We start from the raw sequence: 15939 nt of genomic DNA on the forward strand, positions 1-15939 counted from the left end.
GTATGTATACAGGGTACTGGGCAGTGTGGTCTGTCACTGTGATATACCAATATGGCGATCGCTGGTGGCTAAGGGGTCCCTGCACAGTTGCACTTCAATGTTCATCAATCATCAGGTTTTCTCTGGTTATTAATTTATTTCTGGTTACTGCCAGTCTTTCTACTGGTAGTTTCCTTTTGGAGTTTTGGCGATATAATTATTATTATTTTTAGTTGAGTTATATTAACTTTCCATTAAACTATTTATCAACTTATTTTGTGTTAAGGTGGCCCTTTTTTCCTCTTGTTTTTTGCGATTCACGTTTCATGAAATGTTAACTAATTATGTTTTGCATGCCACAATGCGACTCTACATTGGCTACACTGTCCCTGTTTTGGCTGTTTTTATTGGTTTCGTGTCTTTGTAATTTATAAAATTCTATTTTTTTTTTTTTTATAAAATATTTTTTGAATTTTTTTACTTTGATAAGTTATTTATAGGTTCATAATAATTATATAGATAGGGATATGATGGCTTGTCACCTGCAACATTTTTGGTCATGATTTTTCAAGAAAATTCATGAAAGCCCACGCTAGCTGGAAGAACAAGATGGTACTAAGTTTTGGTCTCTTCTGCAGTTGGCATGGTTTGGGGCATTGCTCAGTTCTTCTTATAAGAACCTTGCTATGTCAATTATACAAGCTGTGCATGAGTTCCAGCTCGCACAACTCCTACAAATAATGCAAAAGCCGCACACACTCTGTATAGTCATTAGCTCTCTGCTGAGGATAAACCTTTAAATCTTCTCATTTCTTCTCACCACTAACCCAGATGGTAAGAGTGATATGCTTCTCACTGACAGATTAGGGGCAGATTTATTGCTGCTCAAGAGAGCTTTTCGGATGTTCTCTACCTGTATATTACTGATTGCTAGACATAATAGCTTGTTGCAAACGGTTCCATCTGGAATGCGAGCAAAGGTTTCCAAAGAAGCGGCTCTCTGGGAATAAGGGCGCAGTGTTTTTCCCTTTACAGTTACATTTTCTCTCTCCAGTAAACTGAAGTGATATTACTTCTATCGCAGAAAGCGGCGGACCTACTCGGCAATCACTGGTCATATTTCTTCAGTATAAGGGAAAATCTGTTCTCGCTAAATGTCATTTGAGAATTTTTTTTTTTTTTTCCCAAACAAACAAATATTTTTAGACTGACATTCTTTCCAATATTTGCAATTTATTAAAGCACATATGCCCAGACCAGGAATAAAGAGATATGTCTCTATTCTCTTAAGAATGTCATTTGACAACAGATTGAAAAAATGTATTAAGGTGATTAAGGTGGCACAATTGTTATGTTTGCTCCAGTCGTAGGAGAAGCATTAAAGCCGCACTCAGTTTCAGTGAACATCACCATGTACATCCAGCAGAGCAAATACTCCCCATAGTATTTCTAGTGCCATACTAAGAACCAGGGTAGACATATCTTATTAGGATTAAAGTGTAATGGTCATTAAATATTATATACCGTATATACTCGAGTATAAGCCGACCCGAGTATAAGCCGACCCCCCTAATTTTGCCACAAAAAAACTGGGAAAACTTAATGACTCGAGTAGCCTAGGGTACGAAATGCAGCAGCTACCAGTAAATGTCAAAAGTAAAAATAGATACCAATAAAAGTAAAATTAATTGAGACATCAGTAGGTTAGGTGTTTTTGAATATTTATATTGAATCAGGAGCCCCATATAATGCTCCATAAAGTTTATGATGGCCCCATACGATGCTCCATATTAAAATATGCCCCATATAATCCTGCATAAAGGTTAATAATGGCCCCATAAGATGCTCCATAGACATATTTGCCCCATATAATGCTGCACAAATTTTGATTATAGCCCCATAAGATATTTGCCCCATATAGTGCTGCACAAACGTTGATTATGGCCCCATAAGATGCTCCATACAGACACTTGCCCCATATAGTGCTGCACAAACGTTAATTATGTCCCCATACAGACACTTGCCCCATATAGTGCTGCACAAACGTTATGGCCCCATAGATGCTCCATACAAACACTTACCCCATATAGTGCTGCACAAACGTTATGGCCCCATATAGTGCTGCACAAACGTTATGGCCCCATATAGTGCTGCACAAACGTTATGACCCCATATAGTGCTGTAACAAATGTTATGGCCCCATATAGTGCTGCACAAACGTTATGGCCCCATATGGTGCTCCACAAACGTTATGGCCCCATATAGTGCTGCACAAACGTTATGGCCCCATAGATGCTCCATACAGACACTTGCCCCATTTGCTGTTGCTGCCATAGAAAAAAAAAATCACATACTCACCTCTCCCTCGCTCAGGCCCCCGGCACTCTCAATTTCACCTGCTCCTCGTTCCGGCGCCGTTCCATCTTTAGCATCTTCTGCACTGACGTTCAGGCAGAGGGCGCGCACTAACCACGTCACCGCGCCCTCTGACCTGAGCGTCACTGCTGAAGACGGAGCGGCGCCGGAACGAGGAGCAGGTGAATATCGCGCAGCGCTCCCCTCCCCACCCCATTATACTCACCTGCTCTTGGCGCGGTGCAGTCCCTGCTTCCCCGACGCCGCAGCTTCTTCCTGTACTGAGCGGTCACCGTTACTGTTCATTACAGTAATGAATATGCGGCTCCACCTCCCATATTCATTACTGTAATGAGTGGTACCATGTGACCGTTCAGTACAGGAAAAATCTGCTGGCGTCGGGGAAGCCAGGGACATGCCGGGACCGCGCCAGGACTGGGTGAGTATAATTAGATAGCCCCCGCTCCCCCTCCCTTGCGTATGACTCGAGTATAAGCCGAGAGGGGGACTTTCAGCCCCAAAAAATGGGCTGAAAATCTCGGCTTATACTCGAGTATATACGGTATCTATTACACGTTCATACGTACACACATATATAATAGTATATTATTAATACTGCAATTAGTGGACCAGTAGGGGGTCCGGAGCCCAAGATATCCACCAATAGTGGAGTACAGGATCAATAGTAAGTCCGTACATATAAATATACACACATATCTTTAATGATTGTCCTTTTTTAAGGGTAGGCTCACGCGACCGTATTTTCAATTCTAGTGCTCTTTGTGACAAAACTTGGACCAATGTTATTAAAGGATGGAGTGCATATGAGCGATTTTTTTTTTTTTTCAATGACCGAATCGGTGTTTGAAAAATATCGCCACATGCTCTAGTTCCTCACAGGTGCCGGATAAGACTCATCCATTCAAGCCTATGGGTGCACCAAAAAAACAAACAAACCCTCTGATGTCATACGGAGCTACGGTAAAGTATTTTTTTATGGATACATTGCAATTCGTTAACATCGGAAACTGTAAATGGTCTTGTAAATTATGAATAACTGCTGATGAAAAAAACAACAACAAAATAACAGATTGCATATGGATGACACGTAAAAAAAAGTCTATTTTCTGGATGAAACGGACACTTTTTTTTATACAGTCGCGTGAACTTGGCTTACGACTCGTACAAAGAACTAGAGTGATATAAAGACTAAGATAAGGAGCTGCTAGTATAACTCACAGCACCAGGGAATTATTAAAAGGCGGCACAATTCTCAGCAGGTTTTACAGGCCCATCTATATTTTGTGCTGGGTGAACGTTCCTTTACTTCTCTTGTTCTAAGCTTGGCTTGCATGGTATATTTGACTCACAGGCAGAACATGGCGGACAAACACTTCTCTCCTATTAACGTAGTGTATGCTGTATGGTACAGAGGGACAGGTACATATAACCAAAGCGTGTCATGGCCACTGTGTCCTACCTTGAAAGACTTCCTACTTTTTTTACGCTATCTCTTTACTCAGCTACTTCATTTTTGAAATATTGTGATATCTGAGACATTAAAGATTTGGGGTACAGGAGGGTGTTCAGTAAAATTGGCTATGCAGTGGTAGAGAGAAGTCCATCAGGAAAAAAACAGGTAAGAGCAGTTTATAGCATTACTTACAGGACGAGGCAATGGGACGAAGTGGATTTTAATGACCGGCAGAACACTTCCCTTTAGACTAAAAGACCCAGAATGTCCCGTCCTCCCACCTTCCCTCTTGCTCTTCTCTTTCTCTTTCTAAACTTACTCTTATGTTGATGTTCTATCAAGTTGATTGTGAGATTATATTTATGGACTTAATATTCTATATTCTGCCTTTAATATACGTTTTATGTAAGGTCCTAGACTGCAGGATTCTTGGAACTGATAACACGGTCTATGATTATTACACTTTCTCATGGTAATTGTTTTTAATTTTGGCACGGTTAATTTTGGCCTTGTGATTGTACCTGTTTCTTTTATAAATCAATAAATAAGGTTAAATAAAAAAAAAATAACGGTCACTGCTCCATGCTAATTCTCTTGGATCTCTCCGCAGCATTCGACACTGTGGACCATCAGCTCCTCCTCACTATGCTCCGCTCCATTGGCCTCAAGGACACCGTTCTCTCCTGGTTCTCCTCCTATCTCTCTGACCGCTCCTTCACTGTATCTTTTGCTGGTTCCTCCTCCTCTCACCTTCCCCTTAAGGTACCATCACACATAACGATATCGTTAACGATATCGTTGCTTTTTGTGACGTAGCAACGATATCGTTAAGGAAATCGTTATGTGTGACAGCGACCAATGATCAGGCCCCTGCTGGGAGATCGCTGGTCGCTGAGGAAAGTCCAGAACTTTATTTCGTCGCTGGACTTCCCACTGACATCGCTGGATCGGCGTGTGCGACACCGATCCAGCGATGTCTTCACTGGTAACCAGGGTAAACATCGGGTTACTAAGCGCAGGGCCGCGCTTAGTAACCCGATGTTTACCCTGGTTACCAGCGTAAACGTTAAAAAAACAAACACTACATACTTACCTTCAGCTGTCTGTCCCCGGCGTTCTGCTTCTCTGCACTCCTCCTGCATCCTGTGTCAGCGCCAGCCAGCCGGAAAGCACAGCGGTGACGTCACTGCTCTGCTTTCCGGCTGACCGGCGCTGACAGTGCAGAGGAAAGCAGAGCGCCGGAGGACAGACAGCAGAAGGTAAGTATGTAGTGTTTGTTTTTTTAACGTTTACACTGGTAACCAGGGTAAACATCGGGTTACTAAGCGCGGCCCTGCCCTTAGTAACCCGATGTTTACCCTGGTTACCGGGGACCTCGGGATCGTTGGTCGCTGGAGAGCTGTCTGTGTGACAGCTCTCCAGCGACCAAACAGCGACGCTGCAGCGATCGACATCGTTGTCGGTATCGCTGCAGCGTCACTTAGTGTGACGGTACCTTTACTGTTGGGGTTCCTCAAGGATCAGTCCTAGGCCCCCTCCTCTTCTCTTTGTATACTGTCCCTATTGGACAAACAATCAGTAGATTTGGGTTCCAGTACCATCTCTACGCTGACGACACCCAATTATACACTTCTTCTCCTGATATCACGCCCGCCTTTTAAGAAAACACTAGTAATTGTCTTACCGCTGTCTCTTACATCATGTCCTCCCTCTATCTGAAACTGAACCTGTCAAAAACTGAACTCCTTGTGTTTCCTCCCTCTACTAATGTACCTATGCCCGACATTGCCATCTCCGTGTGTGGTTCCACCATTACTCCCCAGCAACATGCCCGCTGCCTTGGGGTCATACTTGATTCTGAGGTTTCATTCACCCCCACATCCGATCACTGGCTCGCTCTTGTTATCTGCACCTCAAAAACATTTCTAGAATTCGACCTTTTCTTACTTTCGACTCTGCAAAAACTCTCATTGTTGCTCTTATTCATTCTCGTCTGAACTATTGTAACTCTCTACTAATCAGCCTCCCTCTTACCAAACTCTCCCTGCTCCAATCTGTTCTGAATGCTGCAGCCAGGATGATATTCCTCACCAACCGTGACACCGATGCCTCTACCCTGTGCCAGTCATTACACTGGCTACCCATCCACTCCAGAATCCAGTACAAACTTATTACCCTCACCCACAAAGCGCTCTATGGCTCAGCACCACCCCTTACATCTCCTCCCTGGTCTCAGCCTACCACCCTACCCATGCCCTCCATTCTGCTAATGACCTGAGGTTAGCATCCTCCATAATTAGAACCTCCCACTCCCGTCTCCAAGATTTTTCTTGTGCTGCGCCAATTTTGTGGAATGCACTACCCAGGTTAATACGATTAATCCCCAAATCCCCCCAGTTTTATGCGTGCCCTAAAAACGCATTTGTTCATACTGGCCTACCGTCTCAACGCATCAACCTAACTATCCCTGTGTGGCCCATTCATAATTTTTACCATAATCAGGTTCCTCGCATCATGTTCTCACATGTCTTATGTTTTATTCTCACATAATAGCCCTCTGTGTCTCTAGTGTTACATACTTAGGCTGACAACCGGTCCATGCAGCTTTACATGAACACCCGATCCTTACACTATGGCTGGTCCGAACAACGAAAGCAATTGTTACCCTCCACCTCTCGTGTCTCCCCTTTTTCCTCATAGTTTATAAGCTTGCGAGCAGGGCCCTCATTCCTCTTGGTTTCTATTTTGATCTATGTGTTTATTGTTATGCTGTAATGTATTGTAATTGTATGTACAAGTCCCCTATAAAGTCCCCTATAAAATGTAAAGTGCTGCGGAATATGTTGGCGCTATAGAAATAAAATTTATTATTAAATAAAAAAGACAATGTTTCTTGCTGCACAGCGCGTCTCAGGGTTCGATCACATTGCCGTCGATTCTCACATGCATGAGAATCAGGCAGATTATGCCAATATGATTATGCGAGTATCATCTTACTGTGATCAGATTCTCTTGCATGAGAAGTTTGTCTTCTCTTCACCTGTGCTTTGATTCTAATTTCTCAATTTTCTCCCTTGTATATGTCCGTAGTTGTCGGACTGCACTCTGATGACATCAGAGTGCAGTCCGATGTTTCACATACACCCATAGACTTGTAAGAGTGTGCGTGATCTGCCACTCGCAGTATGCTGCAATTGTTTTCTTATGCCAAATTGGTATGAGAAAATAATCACAGATTTGCACTGCGCCATAGTGTAACACTGGGCGGAGTGCAATCTGATAAAACATCAGATAGCATTCGGCTGCATTATATGCTAGTGTAAGTGAGCCCTTAAACTGCAATTATCACATAGTGCAGTCAAGGTGTTTTTTTAAAATTCAGAAACTGTATGTTTAGCTGCAAATATGTCTCTCGCTCTCTCTCTCACTATGACTGCTTCTTTCCTGTCTGAAAATATGATATGCATTATTCCTTTACATTTTTCATATTTGCATGCCTGTCTTTAGTTATTTGCCATCATACAGAATATTTCATGTGAATAAAAAATCTGAATTTCTACTACAGAACCCATTTTCCCCCCATTTACCAGCTATGAAGCTTGTTGTTTATAAATTTATGGAAACATACAGATATGTGCATGAACGAGCACATAGACGTAGAATTGCTCTCTTTTTGGCTTCTTACCTGTTTAGCCTCTCCGTCTCTACCTCAAACTCTCTTATTTTGCTCTCCGATATGGCAGAACCATGTGAGTAAAGTGTCTGGAAGATCTCTTGGATATTGGAGCAATCTTGTAAGGAATGGGCCAGGTGCTCAGCCACACTGCTTGACACCTGCAATACATAGCAAGGTTTTATAGAAATGGTTATATAAGCAGAAGTGCTATAGAGTAGAAAGATCAGCATGGATGCTAGGGGATACTGCCACTATACACTCACCCCTATGCTGCTGATCTCTGAGCCAAGAATTGGTCTCTCTGATGAGGAAGATTCCGACCTGGTCTTCGACAACTTCACACGCTCTGCAATCTGCAAGAGAAATGGACATATACCATTATTACATACTCGGCAATGTAAATGAATGGTAAACAGATTGTTCTCAAACATGTCCATACACCTGAGATAACTCTTGTCCAAGTGTCTGTATTCTCAATGGAAAAAGTGGAGTAAGCCACTGTCAGATGATCCTGGCAGCTGCTCATCTATCATAGGAACACAATGGCCCCAATTCATCAAAACTGGGGTTGTTCACGCCACTCTTGATGAGGGGGTGTGCTGGAGTCAGACGAGTGGTGTGCACCTCTGTGTATGCCTCCACACAGGACCTACTCCAGCCCTTGCTAGGATCCCGAGTTAAAATCCCACCTAGGACAACATCGGCAAGGAGTTTGTATGTTCTCCCATGTTTCCGTGGGTTTCCTCTGGGTTCTCCGGTTTCCTCCCACACTCCAAACACATACTGATAGGGAATTTAGATTGTCAGCCTCAATGTGAACAGTGATGATGAACATGTCTGTAAAGTGCTGTGGAATATGACGGCACTATATACGCAAAGCATAATAATAAAATACACAATATGACCATCTTCAACAGAAACTGGTTCAATATACCATATCTACACATTACATAGGCATTAAATATAAACATGCATGGAGCAGCCCCAAGTTAGCTCTAAATATGACTCTGCGCCACAAGAGAACATTTTAATTTCTCAGATATCTACAAGTGTTTTTCAAAGTAGAGTAGAAAAAAAAATAGAAGAGAAGGAAGATGGGGGGAAAAAAAAAGAGGGTGGAGGGTGACAATACGAATTTTTTTTGTGACAGAGAGTAATATCTAATTAAGATTAACGAGTCAGATCAAATTTGACCAAGCCAGAAAAACTTGAGTTCACCTTCGTTCTCTTCAGACACAAGAGTTTCCATGCACATGACAATCTATTCCCTGGATTTCAAATGATGTGAGGTTACTGTTGTGCACTTGCCAAAATGGTCTAAAAATCCCTCCTGTTTTTAAACTATTATTGGAGTCGATCCAGGAATCAGGGATAAAGGAGAAATTTGATGAGTGGCTGTGATGCAAGCACTAGAGACCTGGGGTAACAGATCTTGCCAGTGGACGCAAAGCTGAACACAAGTCTCCACATTGCAACTCGAGCATATGTGCACTACATTTGGAGAGAATTTGGGCATCGGTATCATCTAGAGAGCATTTTAACATTTTCCATGCAGTTTGAGCAAAAGCACAAAGTAAATTCAGAAGGAATGGAAAATATAAAAAAGGAAGAACCACCTCCTACTGGATCCACTTCTGGCATTTGCAACAAATTCGCATTAAAAACTACAATTATTTTGTGGCTTATTTTTCACCCAAAACACTGCCACACACACACTATATGTATACTGTGTAATAGGAAACTGAACAAATTCCTGTCTTATCTAGTTTACCCTGGTTACCAGAGAAGACATCGCTGGATCGGTGTCACACACGCCGATCCAGCGATGTCAGCAGGAGTCCAGCGACGAAATAAAGTTCTGGACTTTATTCAGCGACCAACGATCTCCCAGCAGGGGCCTGATCGTTGGTCGCTGTCACACATAACGATTTCATTAATGATATCGTTGCTACGTCACAAATAGCAACGATATCGTTAACAATATCGTTATGTGTGAAGGTACCTTTAGGCTATGTGCGCACGTTGAGTATTTGCTCTAAGAAATTTGTAAGGTTTCTGCATCTTTTGGCAGAAAAAATGCCGCAACAAAAACACGTGTTTTGGTGCTTTTTTTGTGCGTTTTGCAGTAGTTTTGTATGCGTTTTTTGCATGTGATTTTGTACAGCAATGAATGCTTTTTTTAGTTAAATAAAGATATTTAAAAAAAAAATGTTTTGTGATGTAATTCTTGGTTCAACACCTTTTACATTCTGATGCAGTAGCTGATGAGCCCTGGTGATCTCACTTACGGCATCACTGCTATGTGAGAAAGGTGGTTGGTTAGTAGAGCGGTCACATCTCCCAATGTGACTGTTCTACAAGTGGCGTCTCTGTGGGACACTGGATTACGTTGACTACGGCGGACAGGAGAATATACGTTAAATATTATTGATTGTTTACAGGAGACAAGGGCATCGGAGATTTGGTGTTAGGTGAGTATAATGTGTTTTATATTATTTTTTGAATTTGTATTTAATTATTTTCCATGTTTTTTTTTTTTTTTTTTTTTTAAGTTTGAGCACAGGCGTCAGCTGACAAGAGACTATTTCTCCCATCAGCGGTAAGCTTCCAACCGCGGGTCACAGTATCTCTGCAAGGCCACACTGACATCTGACAGGTATTTAAAGGTTATACCTAGTGATTGGTGAACCTCTGGACATCCAGTTCAGCCGAACTGATGAATGGGGGTCTCGAACATCCGTCGGTGCCACGCTGTCATTTGCATGATAGCGCGGCAAACACTGCCTTTGATCAGCAATAAGATCATTACTGCCGGTCAGAGAGCAGCAGTTCCCACACTGTCAGATGACAGCGTGAGCCAGTAGCCATGACCGGTGGTAAAAAGAAGTTTACTGCCGGTCACAAAGGCATCGGCTCATGTGAGAACTTCTCCCATCAGCCTACACCTGCTGTCATTAATAACCTTTGGGCTTGCTGTCACCTGAGAATACAAAGGTGTAATCAATTCCACAAATATTACCCCTTTGTCACCACCACAGAGAAAGTGGAAAGAGCTGGGCAAAGCGCCAGAATTGGGGCATCTTATAGATGTGACTTTTCTGGGGAAGCTGTGGACTGCTATTTTTAGGCTGGGGGAACCAATAAGTATGGCCCTTTACCAGCCTGAGAATACCAGTCCCCAGCTGTCTGCTTTATTTGGCTGGTTGTCAAAAATGGGGAAGACCCCAAGCAGTTTTTTTAATTATTTAAATTAAAAAAAAAAAAAAAAAACGGCATTGGGACTGCTCTTTTCTTGATAACCAGCCATGATAAAGCTCACAGCTGAGGTTTGCAGCCCACAGCTGTCGGTTTTGCCATGCTGGCTATCAAAAATAGAACACTTTTTTTCCCACTTTTTTTTTTTCAAATATTGATTTATAGCGCAGGCGACAGCTGATGAATACTACCATAAGCCATCGCCTCTGTGACCGTCGGTAAACTTCTTTTTACTGCTACTCACGGGTCATCTGACAGCATGGAAACCACAGCCTCTGACCAACAGTAATAATCTTACCGCCGATCAGAGATGTTGGTGTTTCTCGCGCTGTCCTGCAGAGAACAGCGTGGGAAACACGCGGAGAAGTCAGTGTTTGGGGTCTGTACCGACCCCGAACTTTACTGCTCGGGTTTGCCCATCACGAATTATAATGAGTAATAAAAATAAATTCCAAAAGGTAAAAAGTATTTTTTTTTACTACAAAGTGAATGTCATAAAAACAGAACCTAAAATTACACAACAGTGGAACTACACAATGAACATTTTTACATTTTCCAATACATGATATAGTTGAATAAAACTTGTCCCACAAAGAACAAACTCTCATTTGGCTGTCAACCAAACAAATAAAAATAGCTATGGTTCTTGGAAAGACTGAAAATCTAGAGCACTAAAGTTGAAAAAAGCTGTTTAACCAGTTCATGACAGGCCATTTAACACCCCTTCATGACCAGTCACATTTTCGGCTTTATAGTACATGTCCTATTAATGACCTATAATTTTTTTTCATTCGAAAATTAAAATTTTTTGACTCTTTACTCCGAGACACATGGGGCATCATTTTTATTTGATTTTTATATTCCTTTTTTTCTTTTTGCTGATATTGGGGGAAAATGTAAAGAAAAATAGGAGATGTGTCTATTTTCTCTTTTTTACGGCCACCTAGGACCATTAAAAACATTTCAAATTGAATCCACCTTTATGTAAATGTTATTTTTATATATTGGACACTTTTTTAAGGGGACGAGGCTAGAATGAGATTTAGATTTACAGTGTTCCTTTTTTTAGTTAGCATATGTAAAATAATAAATTATTTATTTCTATTTTATTTTTGCTGTTTCATGTATTTCATTTATTTTCTCATTGTGTCCTATCATAAGGTCTTAGAAGATTTTTGTGGTGGGGAAAGGGGGCATTTTAACATATTGCCGAATCCCCTTGTAACTGGGGCCGGTGTATTATGCAATAAAAGAGCTAGAAACTAGAAAGATAATGAGTGCAATAGGATATTATCCTGGTTAAAAATGATAAATAAAAGCAAGGGTTTGCTCACATTCAAATGCTGTGAAAGGCACAACCCCTGTGATTGCTAAAGAATTTGGTTGCTGCACATCGACAGAAGGGAATAGCATGTGCAACTAGAGAAAGTGGAGCTAAAGCCATGTTGCCAGTAGTATAAGATGCAGTAGAAAAACCGTGAAGACATAAATGCGTTTTTTATTTATCAAGTTTATCAACGCGTTTCGAACCATAACGGTTTCTTCTTCAGGTTAAACCACGTAAGTTCTTCTGCCCTACTTAAATTTTGCCGAAAGCCTAATAACCCTAACTTTTTTTGAGTAGTGGGAGTAGTGTATATTAATAGTAGACTTACTAAAACTAGCACACAACAAAAGCTATTGCTATGCAGAAAATTAATGTGATAGAAGCCATTGATTGTAGATTGTGAGCCCTCCCGGGCAGGGTCCTCACTCTTCCTGTACCAGTTATGACTTGTATTGTTTAAGATTATTGTACTTGTTTTTATTATGTATACCCCTCCTCACATGTAAAGTGCCATGGAATAAATGGCGCTATAACAATAAATAATAATAATTGAATAGCTATACTTTTTTGCATCGTGGTATCTTAAATTTTAATAAAGGCTACATCTGTAATGTCAGAAATGCTACGTTATCTGCAACTTTAATCACACAGAGCAGGTATGGTAACGGCAGACACAGTGTCTCTCACCTTAGCTATAGGAATGTCATTACTGCTGCTGCTTGTGCTGAGCTCCCCAGTGCTCGGGTTGACTGGTCTATTCGCAGATGTGAGGCGACCAGGACTGGAGGGACCTGATGCTTGAACACTCTGTAGTCGCGTCTGTAGCTCCCGAACCTAAAACACAAGTTTATATTTTGTCACATTTATGCGACTCACATTTCCCTTTAATAACTTCACAACGAGGTCTTCCCATTGGTTCCGTTTGTCCATTACAATACTCTACAATTTCTGTAATTTCAGTCTGTATAGATCCATGTAATATAATGGAGTAGTAATTTCTCTATTGCTTTCCAAACTTTTTCTGAGGAAGCAATAACCTAGCTAGCAATCCTTTAAGATGCAAATGATTAATTTTAGGCAGTAAATTTAATTCACTTTAAATTAGCATGTTAAGGTTTCTTCTTTCTGCTGGGATCGGGATGTTTTTCTTTTTTAATACTATAATAAATGTATGTATTATGACAAGCAATAAAGTGTTGATAAAATTAGGCAGTAGACAAAGAACCATCCTTTAAGAGGTCGATAAATAGAGATCCCCATATAAATTCATGTTACGTAATTGAAGATACCATACTTTAGAGAATGAGGGGCACGTATGGTATGAATGTCCTTTTTTGACCATGCCAAACAGTGGTTTCTGCACACTGTGCCTTCATGAGGGTAACAAGGTTTCAATCCAGCAACACAAATTTCAAAAATAAATAAAAACTATGTTGAAAAAAAATAGAATGGAAACATAGGGAAGGAGAGAGGGTGATAAGATCACATGAGGAGGTGACGAGTTTGGGACTGCATGGTCCGTTAATCCGAGTCTATGATTAAGAACCCATACGGATCGAAACTTGTCATCTACTCGTGATTTTAAAACCTTCTCTCCTTCCCCATTTTTCCTTCAACATTGTTTTAAATTATTTTTTAAATAATGTTGTAATTTTTATTCCTGGGACTGCTAGATTGAAACCTTGTTACTCTAATTATTGCTACCACCTGGAAACTAGTTCGGATTTGTCATCTGTACGTTTCTTTTGATCTGAAATATTGGCAACATTGGATCAAAAATTCAGCAAAGTGGGCGGATAAGTTTACGTTTTCGTTATATTTGTTCAAGCTATGCCTTCCTATATATTATTAGTCAGGATAGCCCACCAACTGCTAGATTCCTTACATCAAGTTTTGGTACTGGGAAGGATTCAGTTTGTTCCTTAGATCATTTTCCAGCACAATCCTTGAAGTAGCTTTGTCCAGCATTTGTGCCAAAATCTAGTTTGCCAGTTTCGGTCTAGTCCTGGAGGGCAGTATACGCGCGTTTAATACATAATCCTCTCCCCTCATTAGACAGGTCCTCATTACATTTTATATAATATACATTTATTAGCTCCCTGTGTACAATCATAAAAGGTATGCATTATGTATAGTTTTGCCCACCTAGCTTTCACATTTATATCATTTTATTTCCCAGACCCCAATTGACTCTTAATTATTCATTAGTTTGCACAGTAAATTTCGGGTTGCGGCATAATAAGGCAATATGATTGCATTTGTAGTCATGTGTTTGCCAAGGACAGAAAAACAGCATCCACATTGAATGACTATGCTGCAGATACCCACTGACATAATACAGATAAGGAGGTAGAAACAAAAGACTGAGGCAGTACCCGGAGCAATTAGGCAGGCTTCAGATGCTGATTAGAATTACAGCTCCTGACTTTGCACTTGTGTGTACCTTCACCTCTCATCAGTCACATGAGCCCCTGTGATAAGAGACTGGCAGGCAACCAGAAATCCCAGCCTGAGGAGCTGTGATTGATGACAAGCTGAATGTACGCTAATCTCATAAGTAATGGATCACAGCCAAGAAACAGAAAAGGGAGTCTTAAAAAGATGCTAACAGACAGATGGAAGAAATTCTGGTCTCCTAGTAGTCCACACCAAAAATAGAAAAAAGGAGCTCTCTTGATATTTCGGCTTTTCCCAATATACAAAATACAAGCAGTATAAATTGTATTTTTATGCAATTAGTATAATAAATCCCCCCATTCAACAAATCTTAATTTTAGAGGTATTCTCCAACCAGTGGCTTACGGGCTCCTGAATGTGACTCTCTAGCTGCTGTTGGTTACAGGTACTAGGTGATTGTGGACTCTACTCCGGCAAAGATCACTCCAGAATATTCACTGTTTGTCTCAGGTGCAAGGAAACCACAGTAGAGTTGGCTCAGCTCCCCCAGGAATACAGATGTAGCAAAAAGGTTTTAATTCACTTCCCAAATTCTTTATTTATACTATACAGTGCATGTACGGCAAAATAAAAACACACAAACACACTAACTGGCTCAAGTAGACAATCCACGCTTATTTATAGGCCAAATAATTATTCAGAGCTAATCTGCAGGAAAACGGGCATCAAATGATAGTATCCAAAAATCTCTGCAATTGTAACGGTCTCCTTCTCTGATCACCATATCTTATTGAGGTCTAGGCTGATTTGCCTTGGTCAACTTTGTCTGCATTAATATTTTAAAGGTGTTTTGACCACCAACTGATACAGCTCCCGCCAACTCTGTTCTTGGGAATAACATGATTCCCTCATTTATTTGCAAAAACAAGAGTTTATATGAATGCCTAACAAAATAGGCACTAATCTGACTGCCAGCCTGTTTAATGCTAGGGTAGCAGGGCGACTTGCAGTTGCGCAACTTAAGATGGCAACAAGTTATTACATCGCAACTAATGATAGTCAATGTGATCACTGTCAATCCAAACAAAAGGGAAGGATAAAGTCCAGGACATTTCACAGTTAGAAAACTCCTCTGGGATACTTGGCATAGCACCACATACAGATCTAAAAATTCACCTTCTCCGTTTTGTGGATACCAAGAACATGCATAAAGGTATGTTTATACAGGTTTCCAGAACTTTCACCCAATGCTGTCAGCAGATTTGCAAGGTGGTTACTGGTGACAGACTCCCTTTAACCCCTTAGTGACAGAGCCAATTTGGTACTTAATGACCGAGCCAATTTTTGCAATTCTGACCACTGTCACTTTATGAAGTTATAACTCTGGAACGCTTCAACGGATCCCGCTGATTCTGAGATTGTTTTTTCGTGACATATTGTACTTCATGTTAGTGGTAACATTTCTTCGATATTACT

General features: G+C 40.9%; 1 protein-coding gene across 3 annotated transcripts in view; it reads right to left on the reverse strand.

Annotated features, from left to right (window-relative positions):
- The window catches only part of MCC (MCC regulator of WNT signaling pathway), a 514674-nt gene that overhangs the window by 45579 nt on the left and 453156 nt on the right, over positions 1 to 15939 (reverse strand). For all 3 annotated transcript variants that reach the window (XM_069752911.1, XM_069752918.1, XM_069752927.1), the window contains 3 exons: positions 12754 to 12900; positions 7748 to 7837; positions 7494 to 7642 (listed from right to left, as the gene is read on the reverse strand). In XM_069752911.1, coding sequence (XP_069609012.1) covers positions 7494 to 7642; positions 7748 to 7837; positions 12754 to 12900 — 386 coding nt within the window. The remainder of the gene's footprint in view (positions 1 to 7493; positions 7643 to 7747; positions 7838 to 12753; positions 12901 to 15939) is intronic.

Source organism: Ranitomeya imitator, chromosome 1 (genome assembly GCF_032444005.1).
Source record: "Ranitomeya imitator isolate aRanImi1 chromosome 1, aRanImi1.pri, whole genome shotgun sequence".
NCBI lineage: Eukaryota > Metazoa > Chordata > Amphibia > Anura > Dendrobatidae > Ranitomeya > Ranitomeya imitator.